This window comes from Podarcis erhardii (genome assembly GCF_964252035.2).
Source record: "Podarcis erhardii genome assembly, chromosome: Z".
Classification (NCBI taxonomy): Eukaryota; Metazoa; Chordata; class Lepidosauria; order Squamata; family Lacertidae; genus Podarcis; species Podarcis erhardii.
The window spans coordinates 49,743,705-49,761,151 of NC_138504.1; the positions used below are offsets into that span (position 1 = coordinate 49,743,705).

Here is a 17,447-nt window from a genome sequence, read left to right on the forward strand (position 1 = left end):
CGTGTTTAGAGAAGAAGGCAATACAAGTTAAGGTGGACAAAATGTTTTATTTTACGGCATGCAAATACATGTCAAGTACTGCAAACTTTTTTCCTATTAATTCTCTCTCAAACACTGAAAAAAACCACGATTCGCTAAAGTCCGTGTCCAGCCCAAAAGCTAATTATCTTTTCACTTCAGTGCAACAGAAAAGACACGCACACAGACTTCACTCTGCTATTCAGGCTAAATCACAAAGCCCACACCCATCACTCAAACTTCCCTCCCCAAAAATACAGACCGTACGGTCTAAGCTTTCCCATGTAAATCCTATTCCTATAACACAAAAGGGAAAAACAACAGAATTTGGAAATTGAAAACGGAACTAAATGGAATAGAATTCATTCCCCGCCCCAAATAGATCCCTTTTTTATTTTACAGATTTTTTAAGTTAAATATTATTTTTTTTAAATAGAAGCTGAGTATGCATCATTAAAAATGAGGCATTAAATCCACCGTAGCGATGGTGTCTGCTTTATTATACATGATGGGTGTACACCATCTTTTATTTCATTTACATTTCAATCGAACAATAGATTTGCAAAGAAAATGTCTAATACAGACGTAGAAATATTCACACTTCAGCTTCACAACCGGTTGTAGAATTGACAAACAGCCCTCTTTTCCCAAACTTTCTGGGCCAAGCAGGTTCATAAAATGTTAATCAACGCAACAATAAAAGAAAAAGTGGTGTTTTTCTTTTCCTTTTAACTTCCAGGGAAAAGAATATGTAGTATATAGTATAAATGCAGACAGCAGATACTGCAAGCTAAACCACAATACTTTGGAGTGGCTGTACAGGGTGTGTGTGCAGTACAAAGAAAAGCCACGCATGTTGTATCACAACTACAGTATAATCTATTTGTCTGCACAGATAAGGAAAATGCATGCATCCCCATGCCTTGGACTAAATAACCGAGGACTCTCTCTGGGTAAGCAGGTGGGATCTGTGCAAAAGTGTACTTCGCCCTGTTTTCTGGCACTCAGAAACACAGCCAGAATTGGTTTTATTTTTAATTCAAACTCTGTCAAGTATATAAAGTGTCCATTAAAAAGCTTCACAAAAGCCTGTGTGTGTGGTGGACAGGTATTTGCTCTCTCAGTTCTGGGGCTGGTGGGATGCTCACAGTTTTGGCTCACTCCACTCCAGCCACCCCACTCCACCCTTAAGCCTGGTAATATCGCTTTGCCAGCAAAGCACCGTGCTGCTGCCCTTCCTCAGAGCCAAGGAAGTGGCTGAGAGTTCAGGCAGGGGAAGAACACGCCCCAGCAAAACACCGTGTCATGCCATGTTACTTGCAAATTCAGTCTCTAAATATAGAACTCCTAAATACAAAGGGCTTAAAAATAAACATCTCCCACAGGTAGTGAATGGCTGGCTATTGCCCCCTCCCCAAATAATATTGGGGTGCAGGTGCATGCACTTAGATTGAACCTTTTGCAAAGCAGGCCAGGCTTAATCAAATACTGAGAAATGCCAGCCGCTCACAAAATTAGACATGAAAACTGCTCACCACAAGAAAACCCACAGCCAAGCCACATGGAGTTTTTGTTTGTAAACGAAGTTTATTTCACAACAGACCTGGCTTTCAAATTATCAAAAAAGAATGGAAGAAAGGATACTACCAGGACTTCTGTTCTGGCATGTGCCACAAACACTTTAGGCAAGCACTGTGTTCTACACTCCAACTGTCACCAGGTATTAATTTCGAACAGCGCATCTGGCAGGGACCAGTGGTCAAACCAGCCCTATCACAGACCTGCCACTCTTCCTTAGCACAGGCCAGCAGCTTCTCTATGCAGCTCAAAGTCTCATCTACTATCGCAATCAGCATTTGTTTCACATCTGAAGCTTGGCTACCCAAAGCACTGAGTCAAAACGAAGGGAGAGAGGAAATGCACATTATGAGGAAGCACAGCTGAAGTTTTTCTTGCTACCACAATTACACCCCCCCCTTCAGTATGCGTGCCCCCAATCCCCCCTGCACCTGCCTACAAAAATGCCACCTGCTGGCAGAGGGCAGGAGCCACCCTCCTCTGCTCTCTCCGCCTGGCTCTCCTCTGGTTGGCATAATATTCTAAAGACACAGCTGCAAAGCAGGCTATGGTGCTGATTCATCTCAGCACCCATCCTTCTGGCTGTCCCAAAGACAAGGGGTGCAGAGCTTCTTTGCCCCCCCCCCACCAGGTGCTGCTGCAACACAACTCCCATCACCTATGACTATTCTTGGCCATGTTGCCTGGGGATGGTTGGTGGTGGCTGGGAGCCCAAGGGCATCCAAAGGATGTACCATAAGTTGACTGCTCCACACCCAGACAGGCTGGTTTGTACAAACTGCTTCAGAGGTGGACAACGCCCTGCCAGAACGATGCCATTTCCATGGCGAGAAAGTCCCAGCTGTTTCATTGAGCCTGCAATTCTCTGCGTTGAAGATTTAAAGTACAACCTTGGAGCAGAGGCTTCCTGACAAGTGTGTGGCCCTTTCTACAAAACTACTGTAGTGCAGGAGTTCTGGCTGCCTCTGCCAAAGAAGCACCAAGGCAGCTCGTTCCCAGTCCAGGTGGTAAAAGGACAGCAGAAATATGGTGGCTTTTAAAATTATGCGATGCCACTGGACAAGTGAACGAAGAACTGTAAACAATTTATGCCACGCCCCCTTCCCCAGCAGCACACCCAAGGTCTTACTATATATTCACCCTTGGATTGTATTGGCGCTGGGGGAGCTCCGGTTCACAGAGGGGCTATTTCCCTGAGGGCAAAAATGAGGATCTCTCAGACTTCTAATATTTGTCTATTTTTGCAATAAAATAGCAATTCATTTTCTTCCTCCTTAAAAAACACGTCACCTGCAGCACAGAAGATCTTATTGTTTAAATATCCATGTAAAAGAGAGAGAGAGGCTGTTTTGCATATATCTCTATATATCTGAAGTTACATATAGCGCAAAAAAAACAACAACTTTTGGAAGCATTTCAAATGTAATATTTATATATACAAGATTTCCCAGCTGGATCAGGGAACACAATAACAACCCAAATGGCATTCCACACCAAAATCAGTTAATCTTAACAGTCACAAGTTTAAAGAAAATGGGTACTTTAGTCTCAAATCCCCAGCTGCCCTGTTTCTCTTGTTGCAGGAGTGAGGTGGCAACAGGAGGAGGGGCCTGAGGAATTGTCCCATGAAATTAAGAGAAGGGATTTGGCTGGCATATTATAAATAGCTCTTTGTGCCTTAGTATTAAATAAGTGGCCGGGGTCTTTCACAACATCACTGGAATTATATATATTATATAAATATATATAAACTAATGCTTGGATTTTTTTTTCAGATAATAATATTTACAACATAATTTTTTTCATGAACTTTCAAGTCAGCAGATATAAAATAAAAAAGGATGCAAGTCAGTATTGTAACCCTCAGAGAAATGCCTGGTTTTGCCCCACCCCTAATCCAGAAGTGTGCACGATATAGTTTCTTAAAAAAGGAAGTGAAAAGAAGCGGCCTGATCCTGCACATGGGGTGGCATCCCAAACAGCTCTGTTTTGCCAGTAGTAACATGATCGTCTCTTTTACAAGCCATTTGCTAGTGGGACGAGCCCTTGAGTACAGTATACCTGTGAAAATGTCACTTGGCTAAAATATCCCAGTACAATTCTCCAAGTAAACAACTTCACAGAAGTTAATTATCAAACACTGCAAAAAAAGAAGAAGAGGAGTAATGCAAAAATCAGAACTAGAAAGCCATAGAAGACAAATGAGGAAGGTGTTATCTTGCCAGCAAGCGTTCTTTTGCTCTACCACCTTCTGGGTGCCCTGAGTTTCTAAAGCAAGAAAGTAAAAGAAAATACGGCTCAGGGCCCAAGAGGTGTGTGTTCTTATTTCAGGTGATGGCTCCCCACTTATGTTTCCTTAAAGTCACATTTTCAAAAAGACACATTTATTCGTTGTTCTGTACAAGCCGAACTAAAGCTATACCATTAAGTGTTCAAGGCCTTGTCAATAGTCAGTAATATAACCTAAACACTAAACTTCTCAGTAATGCTATAATCAAAACAACACAATGAATCTCAAAAGAACTGCTAATCACTTCTTATTTGAAAAGTACATCAATAGCAATACTGTGTTGTCAAGTCAGTGCAAATGTGACAGAAAATGTTTCTTTTGCAGGGAACGACTGATTGCTGAGGCTTTGGGGACTGATCTGGCCGAAGGAGCTGCACAACTCGGAGCCCAGGGAACAAGTGGATTTTGGGCCTTATCCACACTTAGGCTTTACCCTGCTCTTTCTAGGCAGAGGTCTACGCTTAACGAACTGCGTCGCAGCGGCTTTTTGTGGGGGTTCTGCCCTAAGCTTTCCCTGTGAAAACCTGCTCTTCAAATATGAATTGGAGCAAACATCCATTTGGGTTTTCTGCAGATTGCTCCTTGCGCTTGCTGATCTTTAAAAAGCGGGGTTTTTGCAGAGAAAACTCCGGAGAGATTGTGCCTGGAAAGAGCAGAGGAAGGTGCCGTACTTTTCCATGTATTAGACGAGGGGGCTTCTCATAGACGGAAAAGTACGGTTAGTGTGGACAAGCCCGTTGTCGATGTAACAATTCTGCTTACAACTCAAGAGCAGGTAAAGAGACAGAAGATGTAAGCACTAGGATGCAGGCACTTCGATTTTGCGCTCTATTATTTGTACACAGGCAAGTTGCTTGATATGTGGAAATACCAAGCTCTAAATCAGAAGAGGGGTGGGGTAGAGGAAATGAAGGGGGAGGGCCAGGCAGGAATATGCAAAGTGCTACACAACTGCATATAATGCAGTTGTGCTAAGATAAAAGGAAAAGGAAAAAGAAAAAGTGTATCAACCCTGAATTAAGTCTTATGTTAAGAGGATCCCCAGCCCACCTCTCTCTTTCTCACATGCTTATTTCATGCAAAGTTCCACAGCTGAAGAAACAAGCAACTGCAACCAGGTACAAGTTCCTCTCTCATGAAACAAAACAAGGCAAAACAAGTGAGTTCTATTCCCATGAGTCACTTCACCCCGAGGATCTGCTGGCTTCAATGAACTAACTTGCAAATTTATCTAGAGAGGCTGTCTCTCAACAAGAACGGCTCAGAAGGCGCCCTGGAATTTCCACAAACAAATTAAAAAGCTGCTCTTAAGCTTTTTACAAACCACTTGTGGAACATGAACACCTGAGCCTAGCAAAATGGTTTGTTTTCTCTTTTCTTTTTCCAGAATGCAAAGTTGAGAGGGGCCTGATGTATCAAAGAGTCCACAGGAAACAAATCACCCCAATAGTATTTTCTTAAAAAATATATACATTATATAATATAGTGTAAATGCTGCCTTAGCATGATCACGAGCTTGAAAATGTAACACCTCTCAGCTGTTAACCATTTTGCCATTTGCCACTGGCCTTAAAAAGTCACTTTTCCCTTCTGCCATGATGTGAGCTGCTGTGAGGCTGTGGGCTGTCTTGAGAACGAGGCTGCCCACTCCGGAGGAGGAAGCTGTGATGGGCAGGGACGTGACCCCGCTCACAGAGGATGCCGTTGGCTGGCTGAAGCAGGTCATTGGCAGGGCTGCTTTCTGCTTCTCCCTGGTTATTTTTTTGGGTGGGTGGAGGAGAGGGGAGAAGGGGGAAATAAACCCTGATCAGTATTTAAAATAGAACACAGGAATTTCAACATTCTCACAGCAATCCTAGGATGTAAAAAACAAGGGACAGTGAATTATCCCTGATAGTTTTGATACCCTAGTTGAGTTGTGTTTCTTCTTCTTTATTTTTATTACTTATCATAACAGATAATGAACAGATGGGTTCTGACAGGGGGGGGGGGGGAGAAGCTGTGTTCATTAACCCTGAGCTCTCACACTGCTAATAACCCAGAATTTGAAAGAGGGCCCGTGCCGCATCAGTAAATTCCTCTCCCTTCTCTGTGGAGCCACTGGTGTAACTCTGGAGCCTCTTGAGGGAAGCTAGCAGCACAGCAGTGACCAGAAACGCTGTAGCGCCATCAGTGCTCAGAGCCATTTCCTTTCTTCACTCACCACAGTGGCTGAAGGGCCACTGCAAATGAATGGGAGAGACTGGATTCTCAGTCTTGGAGGAGAGAAGGGGAGGAAGAGAAAAGGAGCCTTCTCTGTGTTGGTGCCCGCCATACATTTTGAACTACAACTTCTATCAATTGCCAGATTGCATAGGGCTGGTGGGAGCGACAGCCCCCAAAATATTGAAGGGCTTGGAGTGGGGGAAATCTAAGGAGTAAGAAAGAAGAGTCCAGCAAGAGAAGGTCAGCATTCGGCAAGGAAGCATGGTGGATTTCTCCAATAAAAACACCACTGTGGTGCTTGAGACAGCTTTACTGGGTCAGAACAGCAGTGGCTGCTGGGGAACCCACAAAAGTGGAGTCCATGGGCCTACAAATCACACTGGCTTATATAGCCATCCCTTTGCTTTAGCTCTACACCAGCATAGAAATTAAGTCATGTTCTCAGAAGAAAAGCATGCCTGGATTATTGGAGCTGGGTGCCTAATTCAGCAAGGAGAGCAGGGTGAGGATTTTCTAGCAGGCTAGCTCAAGAATGAGTTCTTCCTGCACAGAAATGATCAACACACTCTTTATATAATGTGAGAAAGCAGATTCTTTCCCCCACTTTTGTGAGTTTCCCAGCAGCCACTATTGTCCTGATCAGGTACAGCTGCCTTAAACATTGCAATGGTGCACTTATTGAATAAATGTGCCACAGACAACACAGGGGACACCAGGAGAGACAACAGAGGCTCTGTTTTGGGGCACAGAAAGCTTCTGTTTCCATCTGACACTCACAGAATAGCAACGTCTTCACCTAAGGTGGGCCTCGCCTGCTGCCTGGGCTCTTTTGGAGGCTGCTCCAGAGGGTGGCCGTTCTCCAGAGCTGACCCGTTGAACAGATGGTCGTCCTGGTCGCCAATGCCAAGCTGCAGGCTCAGAATCTCCTGGAATTGGAAGGACAGTGTTAGCTGTGTGGGAGTGGGGGGTGCTGCCAACTACTCAGAACTCCCGCACAAATGATGGAGAAAGGTGAAGTGGAAATGGCCTTGCTGAGAAGGAGCTGAGAGGCTAGAGGGCAGACCCTAAAGCTCCCTGCCATAGCCACCAGGGATTCTTTGTGGCCAGTCCAAAATATAGGGGAGGGAGGGTCCAGGGCCCAGTGTTAGGGGTATCTGCTCTGCACATAGAAGGTCCTGGGTCCAATCCTCCACCTCTACATTTAAAAGTGACTTAGGGAAGTGGGGCTGAGAAGACCCAGATCTGAACTGATGGAAAGCTGCTGCCACTCAGGGTAAACAGACTGGACCAGCAGTTTGACTCAAAATTTCATGCAAGACCCAATTCTACGGAATGGGGAATCAATACTCAGAATTTTATGAACATCTCAGTAACACTGCTGTGTCTGAACTGGGAGTCTGGCAAGGCTGGGATTCAACCAGAGTTTTGGTCTGTGATTATTTCATGCTTTACATGGAAACTTAATAGGAGGGCCACCAGCTCCAGATTTCTGGGATAGTACAGGATGCAAAGACACAGACACAAAGGCATGTTCAGTGAATCAAGGAAACAGCAGTGTTCATGTACCTCAATTTGCTCTCCCTGCCCACCAAGCTCATCGGCATCGAGGGCTGACAGTTCCAGTTCAATGTCTCGGTCTGGCTTTGTGTCTGCACCGTCCTCCGGATAGTCAGACTAAGAAGCAGGATAGGAGTGGGGGGGAAACAGACAAAGCACAATTGATTTAAAGAAAGGGAAAGAAAGGTATTTCTATAAGATCGCCTTACGGCCACTCAACCGCTTCAATCAGCAGAACCAGCACTGTTGTAGGTGCCACAGGCCACCTGCTCCACATTCAAAAGAACTTGATATTTTACTGTGGCAGCATGCACACCCTGAAACTCCCTCTAGGTGTTTTCACTGTACTCTATCTCTATTGTTTTTTTTTTTTTTTTTTACTGTTAAAAACAGTTGTGTTTAGGTAAGCCTGTCCAGATGTTTAGCAAACTGGTGTGAGTTTTAATCTGTTTTTAGTTTATTATTTCAGCTTTTCAAAAATCTTAAAATTATTGTTAATTCTTCTTACTGATAATTTTATTTTTTTCCTTTTCCTTAGGCTGCTTTGATATGTGTGTGTGTGTGTTTACAATCAGGCGGCATGCAAATTTTACAAAATAAAGTAATAAAATAAAAGTTAGGGACCTGGCTCTTCCAAAATACCTAATGGTTAGGGGCTAAACTAAAAACAAACCAACCCATTTTGACAAGGTCTGGGTCCCCCTGTGTCAGCTATGTAAACAGAAGTACATTCATGCATATTTATGGAGAAGATATGTCACAGATAGCTGAAGCCTTGACGATAAGTTCAGTGATTCAGTTACATGGCAGTGTCCCTCCTCCATTTCCCTTCTTACATGTCACTGACATATGCAACGTGTAGCCACTCAACAGGTTTGGCTGAAGCTGATAAATGTCATTTTGTTATGCAACCAGAAAAACATTACTCAGAAAAAAGAGAGGGAGGGCAGTGCTCCAGGAGAAAGGCATGGTGTAGAGAGATACCGCCCCCATGGTAAATAAAGGAGAAGTAGTTGCTGTTCCTGTTTCCACAGAAAATGGGGAATCAGGCATACAAAGGCATGGAAGCTCATAGTGTGTCCCTCAGCTGCAGGCAGAAAGTGCTTCTGGATTACCTGTTTATTGGTCATTCATCCTGATTTGTTTGGAAGGAAATTAGACAACGTTGGCTATTGTATGAGCATTCTCTCCTATTTGTTTGCAGGGAGGTTAGAGATGCCGTTGCAAGAGGGCAGGTCTCACCCTACACTTTCCCAGTGCATTTTCGCATTCACTTTCCTTACTGAAAAAAGTATTGACATTTTGGGGAAGCCTGTCTGTTGCACAAGACCTTGCAGCCAACTATAACTGCATGACCTGGATTTGCCCATAAGTGGCAGGTCCTGCCCTGTTTTGCATCTGAAGTGACAAATATATATGCGGCTGAATCAAACCCTAACTCAGGCACTGCTTTCCCCACTTGCTCTTGGGGGAGACCTGCCCCTTGAGAACAAAAGGTGCCCTTCTAGGACCTTTGTAGGCTGGCCAAGGAAAAGAATGGGCACATTTCACACAATGCCATTTCCTTCTTGGGCAAGGTGATTGAGCGAGTGGTTGCTGAACAATCACCTCCCATTCTTGGGCAAGGTGATTGAGCGAGTGGTTGCTGAACAACTCCAGGCACGCCTGGAAGAAGCGGACCATTTGGATCCCTTCCAGTCGGGATTCAGGCCTCATCATGGGACTGAAACTGCCTTGGTCGCACTGGTTGATGATCTCCGGCGGGCTAGGGACAAAGGTGAGAGCTGTTTCCTAGTTCTGCTGGATCTCTCAGCGGCGTTTGATACCATCGACCATGACATCCTTCTGGACCGTCTTGAGGGGCTGGGAGCTGGGGGCACTGTCATACAGTGGTTCCGCTCCTTCCTCCTGGGCCGTGTTCAGAAAGTGGTGGTGGGGGATGAGTGTTCAGACCCCTGGCCGCTCACTTGTGGGGTGCCTCAGGGTTCTGTCCTCTCCCCCATGCTTTTCAACATCTACATGCAGCCGCTGGGAGGGATCATCAGGAGGTTTGGGCTGGGTGTTCATCAGTATGCAGATGATACCCAGCTCTACCTCTCTTTTAAATCAGAACCAGTGAAGGCGGTAAAGGTCCTGTGTGAGTGTCTGGAAGCGGTTGGAGGATGGATGGCGGCTAACAGATTGAGGTTGAATCCTGACAAGACAGAAGTACTGTTTTTGGGGGACAGGAGGCGGGCAGGTGTGGAGGATTCCCTGGTCCTGAATGGGGTAACTGTGCCCCTGAAGGACCAGGTGCGCAGCCTGGGAGTCATTTTGGACTCACAGCTGTCCATGGAGGCACAGGTCAAATCTGTATCCAGGGCAGCTGTTTACCAGCTCCATCTGGTACGTAGGCTGAGACCCTATCTGCCTGCGGACTGTCTCGCCAGAGTGGTACATGCTCTGGTTATCTCCCGCTTGGACTACTGCAATGCGCTCTACGTGGGGCTACCTTTGAAGGTGACCCGGAAACTACAACTAATACAGAATGCGGCAGCTAGACTGGTGACTGGGAGCGGCCGCCGAGACCATATAACACCGGTCTTGAAAGACCTACATTGGCTCCCAGTACGTTTCCGAGCACAATTCAAAGTGTTGGTGCTGACCTTTAAAGCCCTAAATGGCCTCGGTCCAGTATATCTGAAGGAGCGTCTCCTCCCCCATCGTTCTGCCCGGACACTGAGGTCCAGCTCCGAGGGCCTTCTGGCGGTTCCCTCACTGCGAGAGGCCAAGTTGCAGGGAACCAGGCAGAGGGCCTTCTCGGTGGTGGCGCCCGCCCTGTGGAATGCCCTCCCATCGGATGTCAAGGCGATGGACAACTACCTGACATTCAGAAGACATCTGAAGGCAGCCCTGTTCAGGGAAGTTTTTAATATGTGACATTTTAGTGTATTTTTTATCTCTGTTGGAAGCCGCCCAGAGTGGCTGGGGAGGCCCAGCCGGATGGGCGGGGTACAAATAATAAATTATTATTATTATTATTATTATTATTATTATTACTTCTTACTGAAGTTGCCCCTTCCTTTTAAGTTTAGAGTAGCCAGGCTCACTCTCAGGCCAAAGACATTTGCAGAGCTGGAACACTTCTGGGCATTACATGGGAAGACAGAGAGTGACCAACTGGGATGTGTCCAGAGGAGAATGTGACAAAGATGGCGAGTCAGCTGGAGACCAAGGAAAAATGGAAGGCGCTGGGTATATGGAGGCTGGAGAACAGACAATGAAGTAGCAATGGGACAGCTATCTTCCAACAGCAGGAAAGGAGGAGCAGCAAGAATAAAACACTGACCCTCTTTAGAGACACTGGACCATCCCTGGAGGAACCTGAACCCATCCACCACTTATTCACAGCAGCAGGCCTTGATGCTGGACTTCTGGGTGGGGTGGCAAGATTAAGCAGAGAACAAAACCAGGATTGGTGTGATTGGCTTTTGAACTAGGGAGGTGTGTGACTTAGTTTTGAGTATTTATGTTTATCTACTAGATTTGTAGGTGGGAGTGTTTATATTATTTATTTATTGTGTTTATATCCCACCTTTTTCTCCAAGGAGCTCAAGGTGGGTCTCTTCTCCTCATTTGAGATAAGATTGGGCTGAGAGGCAGTGACTAGCTCACTGAAACCAAGTGAGTTTCATGGCTGAGTGGGGATTTGAACCCTGGTCTCCCAGATCCTAGTTCAATACTCTAACCACTATGCCACACTGACTCTCAGCATTGCTCTGCTGCTCGTCTTTGTACTGCTAATGTTTTTTATTACTGCTATGCAGGAGGGCTGGTGTTCAGTTTTTGTTTTCCAAGTATGCTGTATGGAATATTTATGGGTTACATGATTCCCTAACCCCTTTTCTATTGTATACTACATTTATGCATATATTCGTTTTCTTTGCAAGTTGCTTGGAAACCCTTGGGTGGCAAGCGACTAGAAAGCTTAGGAAATCAAGAAACAACTGAAGGGCTGCCCCCAAGATCAGGGTTGGGGGGCTTCTTTCAGCCTGAGGGCTGCCTCCCATTCTGGCCAAGCCTCCAGGGGTGAAACGCCAGTGGCAGTTGGGGGCAAGAAGCATAAGCAGGTGGAGAAATTATTGTATTACCCTCAGAAAGGAGGCTAGTTTCTACACAGGCTCACCCCTGACAGATGACAAAGCAAGTTTGTTTTCTATTGCTCCAATGGGTTCAGATTACAAGAAAAAGTATTAAGACCAAACATTTGACAGAACTGTGGGATAACTAGCCTCATATAACTAACATGCTTAAGTCTAATTAATGCATGATGGGGTTAATGACATAGAGTAAACTGTCCTGTCAGGCTTAGCTAGGTCACTTCCCCTTACCTTGAGGAGTCAATAGATAACCAAGCATATTGTTCCCTTCCAGTCTACCTGAGCAGCTCAGCGTTTGAAGAGATTTCAGCTGGTTGTTCCAGCTCAACCACATGGCTCTCACAAGCCACTTTTGAGTTTCTATACCAAAATTTTTAAAATTCAGGAATCATCATCACCACCGTCATTTATTTATACTCCACTCATCTGGCTGGGTTTCCCCAGCCACTCTGGGCGGCTCCCAACAGAATATTAAAAACACCAAACATTAAAAACTTCCCTAAACAGGGTTGCCTTCAGATGTATTCTAAAAGTCAGATAGTTGTTTATTTCCTTGACATCTGATGGGAGGGAGTTCCACAGGGCGAGCGCCACCACCGAGAAGGCCCTCTGCCTGGTTCCCTGTAACCTCACTTCTCACAGGGAAGGAACAGCCAGAAGGCCCTCGGAGCTGGACCACAGTATCCAGGCAGAATGATGGGGGTGGAGATGCTCCTTCAGGTGTTTTTACCACTTTGTGACTAAGACAAGTTTTGCTGCCTGTGCAACTTTCTGAAGCACATGAATCTGACCTTTGGAGAGATTGTAAGCAAACTGTTTTTAATTGACAAAATGTGTTGCCTTTTCCCTTGCAGGGGGAAGAGAAAAACTTTTGAAAGAAACTTTTAAGGGGACATTTTGGAACTCACTTGGAGGGGCATATTTTAAAGGTCTAACAGCCTATATTCCCATGCTTTACTCTGCTGCATACTTTGTAACTTTAAATCTCTTGCTGGGGTTCTCTCACCAAAGACAACTTGCCCTAAACTTGGATCTTGGCCTCTAGGAAATTATCATATACAGTGTTGTTTTTTTCTGGGGGGATGCAGGGGTATGCATACCCCTAAACATTTTGTGAATCTTAAGTTTGGCATCATTGAGGGGCAGTATTTCAACATAAGCAGGAAAATGAGAGTACCCCTAAACATTTTTTTAGAAAAAAAAGCACTGCTCATATACATATACATATACATATACATATACATATACATATACATATACATATACATATACAATCATACCTTGGGTTACAGACGCTTTAGGTTGCGTTTTTTTGGGTTACGGACCCGCCGAAACCCGCAAGTACTGGAACAGGTTACTTCTGGGTTTTGGCGGCCGCACATGGGCAGAAGCGCTAAATCGCACTTTGCACATGTGCAGAAGCGCCGAGTCGCAACCTACGTGCCGCTGCGGGTTGCAAATGTACATCCTGCATGGATCACATTCACAACCCGAGCGTCCACTGTACATATACATATGCATATACATATATATATATATATATACATATACCAACAACAACAACTTCTTGATGGTACTGAGCTTCTCAGCAGGGGAACAGACTGCCTTCATTAGAAGAGCTTTTTAAAGCAGAAGTTGGACAGTCATGTATCAGGGAGATAGTAGCAGTGGTCTTCCTGCCTAGCAGCAGTAGGTTGGTCTAGATGACCACTGATGTCTCCTTCCAGACTCTGTAATGAATTTACAGTGGTAACTTGGGTTACAAATTTAATTCATTCCGGAGGTCCGTTCTTAACCTGAGGTACCACTTTAGCTAATGGGGCCTCCTGCTGCTGCCATGCGGCCACCACGCGATTTCCGTTCTGAACCTGGGGCAAAGTTCGCAACCCGAGGTACAACTTCCAGGTTAGTGGAGTTTGCAACCCAAAGTGTAACCCGAGGTACCACTGTATTGTAAAAGGGGTCCCTCGCTTCAGTATCTTCTCCACCCAGCTCAGCTACTTTTTTTACCTCGCCGTTTCTCAGATTGATTTCATTGCTTAGGAGGGTCAAAGAGAGAGGGCTTCCTTCTGCCAAGGAGCTCCATTTCTGCTGTGTGGCAAGTGCGTTGGCCTCTCTCTGAAGCAGCAACGAGTTACTTTTGGCCTACATGGAAGAATAACAGAGGAAATGGCAGGTTGGAAGCAACACTCATTCCATTTCTCCCTCCGCCCTGCAGCTCTTGGACTATGCTCAACAGACTGGCAGGCCCTCTGTAAATTCTCTATCCCCCCCCCCCCAAATAATCCCAGAGCAGGAGGCAAAGTTGCCAGATCAGCCATACCTGCTGCAGTTCGATGCTCAGTAGATCTCCAGTGCTAGAATGCTTTCTTGGGGCAGAGACATCTGTAAGGATGAACCGATCCCTTGAAAGAGAAGGAAGGTTTAGAAGTTGCTCCCTGCACATTGCTTGGAAGCGTGACACGGGACCTCTGATGAAGAAGGAAACAGGGGGGGCTCTTCAGATGGGCCTGCCAGTACAAGGATGAAAGGAAATTCCCAGCTGACTGGCCTGTCCCAGGATTCCTTCCTCTCTGCAGGAAAATGATGCCCAGCAAAGAGACAACTGAACCTCTCTCCCCCACCCTCAAATTGAACAGGCTGGTATGAATTAGTCTGCACAGGGGTCGCTGCAGAATGCCAGGGAAATGACTACAATGGGGTTTCAACACATCGTATTTCATGCAGGGCAAATGTTGTCAGAAAGCACCCTCATCCCAAGCCCAAGCCCAGTCCCCACGCACTGGCTCTGGCTAGGTGGTGCTCACTCCAGTCAACCGTCCTTTTATTTATTATTACATTTGCATCCTGGCTTTCCTGGAATGAGGTCCAGGTGCAATCGCTGGTTCTCTCCCTCCCCACATAATCCTTTTAAGGATGTAGCAAGAGCTCTGTTGGATTGGGACGGGGCAGGGGGCACCTAACCCAGCATCCTGTTCTCACAGTGGCCAACCAGATGCCCCAATGGGAAGCTTGCAAGCAGGACCTGAGTGCAAACAGCCACTCTCCCCATTTGTGTTCTCCAGCTACTGACATTCAGAGGCACAGTGGAGGCAGAACACAAGACATCCTGACTAGCCACCAGGTATAGCTGCATCCTCCATCCTTGCAGCAACCCAGTGGGGTAGTTTAGGTTTAGAGAAGGTGGTTGGTGCAGTGAATGGTTGAATGGGGATTTCAATCCAGACCTCCCAAGCCCCAGTCCAACCACTGAGGAGCTGTGAACTTAGCACTGACTGCCGTGGCCTGAAAACTCCTACTGCTTCCATGGGATTTGGCAAGGGATCTGGACTTGCTGAGCTAAGGCGAGGTGCTGTGACCAGGATGGGCTCCCCAGATGCCCCCTTCGAGGAGCGCTCCCTCATTTACCGTTCTCTGAAAGGCGCTGATGAAGTAGAATCGGAATTGTAGGAGCTCCATCTGGAATCAATGGTGCTGACGTAAGGGGTGTAATCTGCAACAGGCGAAAGGTGCAAACTCAGCTCAGGCCAGAGAGAATCCTGTCCTCTGCCCACACCTGCCACCCTGGCATCCTCTTCTATATCGTTTCCAAGGCTCCCGACCAACCCAGCCCATACCTGACATGCTGACTGGCTTTGTAGCACTTCCTTGGGAAGCAGTAGCTTGAATTGGGTCTGTCGTGTGATAACCCGTGCGCGACGACCTGGAGATGGCGCCCCATTTGGAGATGATGGGCCCATCGCTGAACGGAATGATTGGGTCTTCCTCCTTTGCCCTTCTCTGGGTGTCGAAGAGGTGCACCCGCCTCTTCATGTCCCCACTGTCCAGGTCCTGGAAAGCCCCACAAGAAAAGGAAAGCCCAGAGATAGAATCACAGAATAGTAGAGTTGGTAGGGGCCCAAAGGGTCACCCAGTTCAGTTTCCTGCAATGCAGGATCTGGCCTGCACATGGCTTGGTGTGGCAGGGAGGCTCATTCTTAGGCCCAGTGTAACATCTTGCACTCATAGGAACCCTTTTAGAAGCAGTTCCCTTCGAAATGTCATCTGGCAGGGCATCCAAATCACTTCTCACAATCCTTACAACAACCCTGTAAAGTGCTCAGGACAATATATTTTCCCTTATGCGGTAGACTGGGGGGGGGGCACTCGTGCATGTGGACATAAGATGAGGTTAAGGGAATCATGTTTTGGAAACTGATTCTAAGAAAATCCACCACTGGCAGAGAGAGCAGCACCAGCTCTGAGCCTGGCTACCGAGCAGAATGGGCTCCAGAGGGGAAGCTGCCTTACCAGGAGCACAGCACCAGAATTGGCAATGACGTCCTTGGGCTCTGACTCAATGGCACTTATGCAGGAGCTGATGGTGCCACAGGACCAGGGAGAGTAATGGGAGAGGCGGTCGTCCTCGTACTTGGAGCTATGCTGGCTGGTGGCACTCTCGCAGAACTGCAGGGAAAGAAAGACACCAGGTAAGGTCTGTGGGGTGGGTTTTAATTGGTAGGAGAGACTATATTAATTGCAAATCATCCCTCCAGGTGCCCTTGTTTGAGGTTTGGATCAGTTTCAAAACCCCTTGGCAGCACAATTAAAAGCATAGGAAATAGGCTGTAAAACCTTTGTGGGGGGCGGGCTTACCCCTTCCTAACCCAATTAACAAAGCATCAGACAACAGCTTGTCAAGTAGGTTAAACAAAATATTTACTTGCTTTATAATCATGCACTGGTTCACAGCAATGGCAGCAGTAAAAAAACTATGCAACCAAAATACTCGTTATTTACAGTATAACCAGCTTCAGGCTTGTGCCTGGAGTTGGAGCAAGTGGGGCCTGCCGGTCTCCCAACTCTGGTCAAAAGGAAGAGAGAGAGGAACAGGAAATACCATATGTTCTTTCCTTTCCAGCAGAGGAGGGAAAATGACACCACACAGAGCCCTCTCTACCAATTTTATTTCTATGGTCTGGGTATCTGCCTATCAGCAATACAGCTCTGAGGATTTAGCCCCCTCTCACGCTAACTAGCAAGAACATGCATTTGTTAGATTTGGAGGCTGATCTCCCACAAGATCTTGACCAATCATCCCAAAGGCCTTTTGTGTATTTCCCATGTCAGCAGCAGAAACATGTGCACCTTTGGGGACACTGTGCTGTACAGAGTAAGAGAAGAAAAAAGGAAAGCAATTTCCCTGCAATGAGGAGGTTGCAGGGAAACACATGGCAGAAAGGGAAGAGAAGGAAAAGGAAAAGGGAGGTGGGAACCAAGGATAAGTAAGAGCAACCTCGGGGTGCCTGCTGAAGTTTTGTTTCCACTAGGAGGGTGGCAGGTAGGCCTGATGTGGGAGGTTTATCTTTTTATCAGGCAGCCATCCTAACCAGTGACATAGAATAAAATAAAAACAAAGCCAATGGATTCAAAGTGCAAGAAAAAGGATTCTAACCAAACCTTGGGAAGAACTTTCTGGAGGTTAAGAGCTATTTGACAGTGGAACAGACTCCCTCAGAAGGTGATGTATTCTCCCTCATTGGAGGTTAGAAATCAGTGGTTGCACAGCCCCTTCCAGCCCTGCAATTCTCCCCAAAACAGATAAATAGTCCTTTGCAAGTTGTTTAATCTCAATATTCTTCCCCAATCTAAATACTGGCCCTGGTGCAAAATGCTATTAG

The 17,447-nt window shown here is 46.2% G+C and overlaps 2 protein-coding genes across 5 annotated transcripts in view; both read right to left on the reverse strand.

The window, feature by feature from the left end:
* ZBTB6 (zinc finger and BTB domain containing 6) overlaps window positions 1-17,447 on the reverse strand; it is a 112,911-nt gene that overhangs the window by 43,775 nt on the left and 51,689 nt on the right. The gene's annotated exons all lie outside the window — the stretch shown is intronic.
* The window catches only part of RC3H2 (ring finger and CCCH-type domains 2), a 50,085-nt gene continuing 32,665 nt past the window's right edge, over window positions 28-17,447 (reverse strand). For 3 of the 4 annotated variants that reach the window (XM_081847478.1, XM_081847480.1, XM_081847479.1), the window contains 8 exons: window positions 16,078-16,233; window positions 15,405-15,618; window positions 15,196-15,280; window positions 14,111-14,192; window positions 13,798-13,932; window positions 7,658-7,765; window positions 6,869-7,017; window positions 28-5,637 (listed from right to left, as the gene is read on the reverse strand). In XM_081847478.1, the coding sequence (XP_081703604.1) occupies window positions 5,421-5,637; window positions 6,869-7,017; window positions 7,658-7,765; window positions 13,798-13,932; window positions 14,111-14,192; window positions 15,196-15,280; window positions 15,405-15,618; window positions 16,078-16,233 (1,146 nt within the window). In that variant the 3' untranslated portion in view covers window positions 28-5,420. The remainder of the gene's footprint in view (window positions 5,638-6,868; window positions 7,018-7,657; window positions 7,766-13,797; window positions 13,933-14,110; window positions 14,193-15,195; window positions 15,281-15,404; window positions 15,619-16,077; window positions 16,234-17,447) is intronic. The other variant, XM_081847481.1, reaches the window with a different exon arrangement.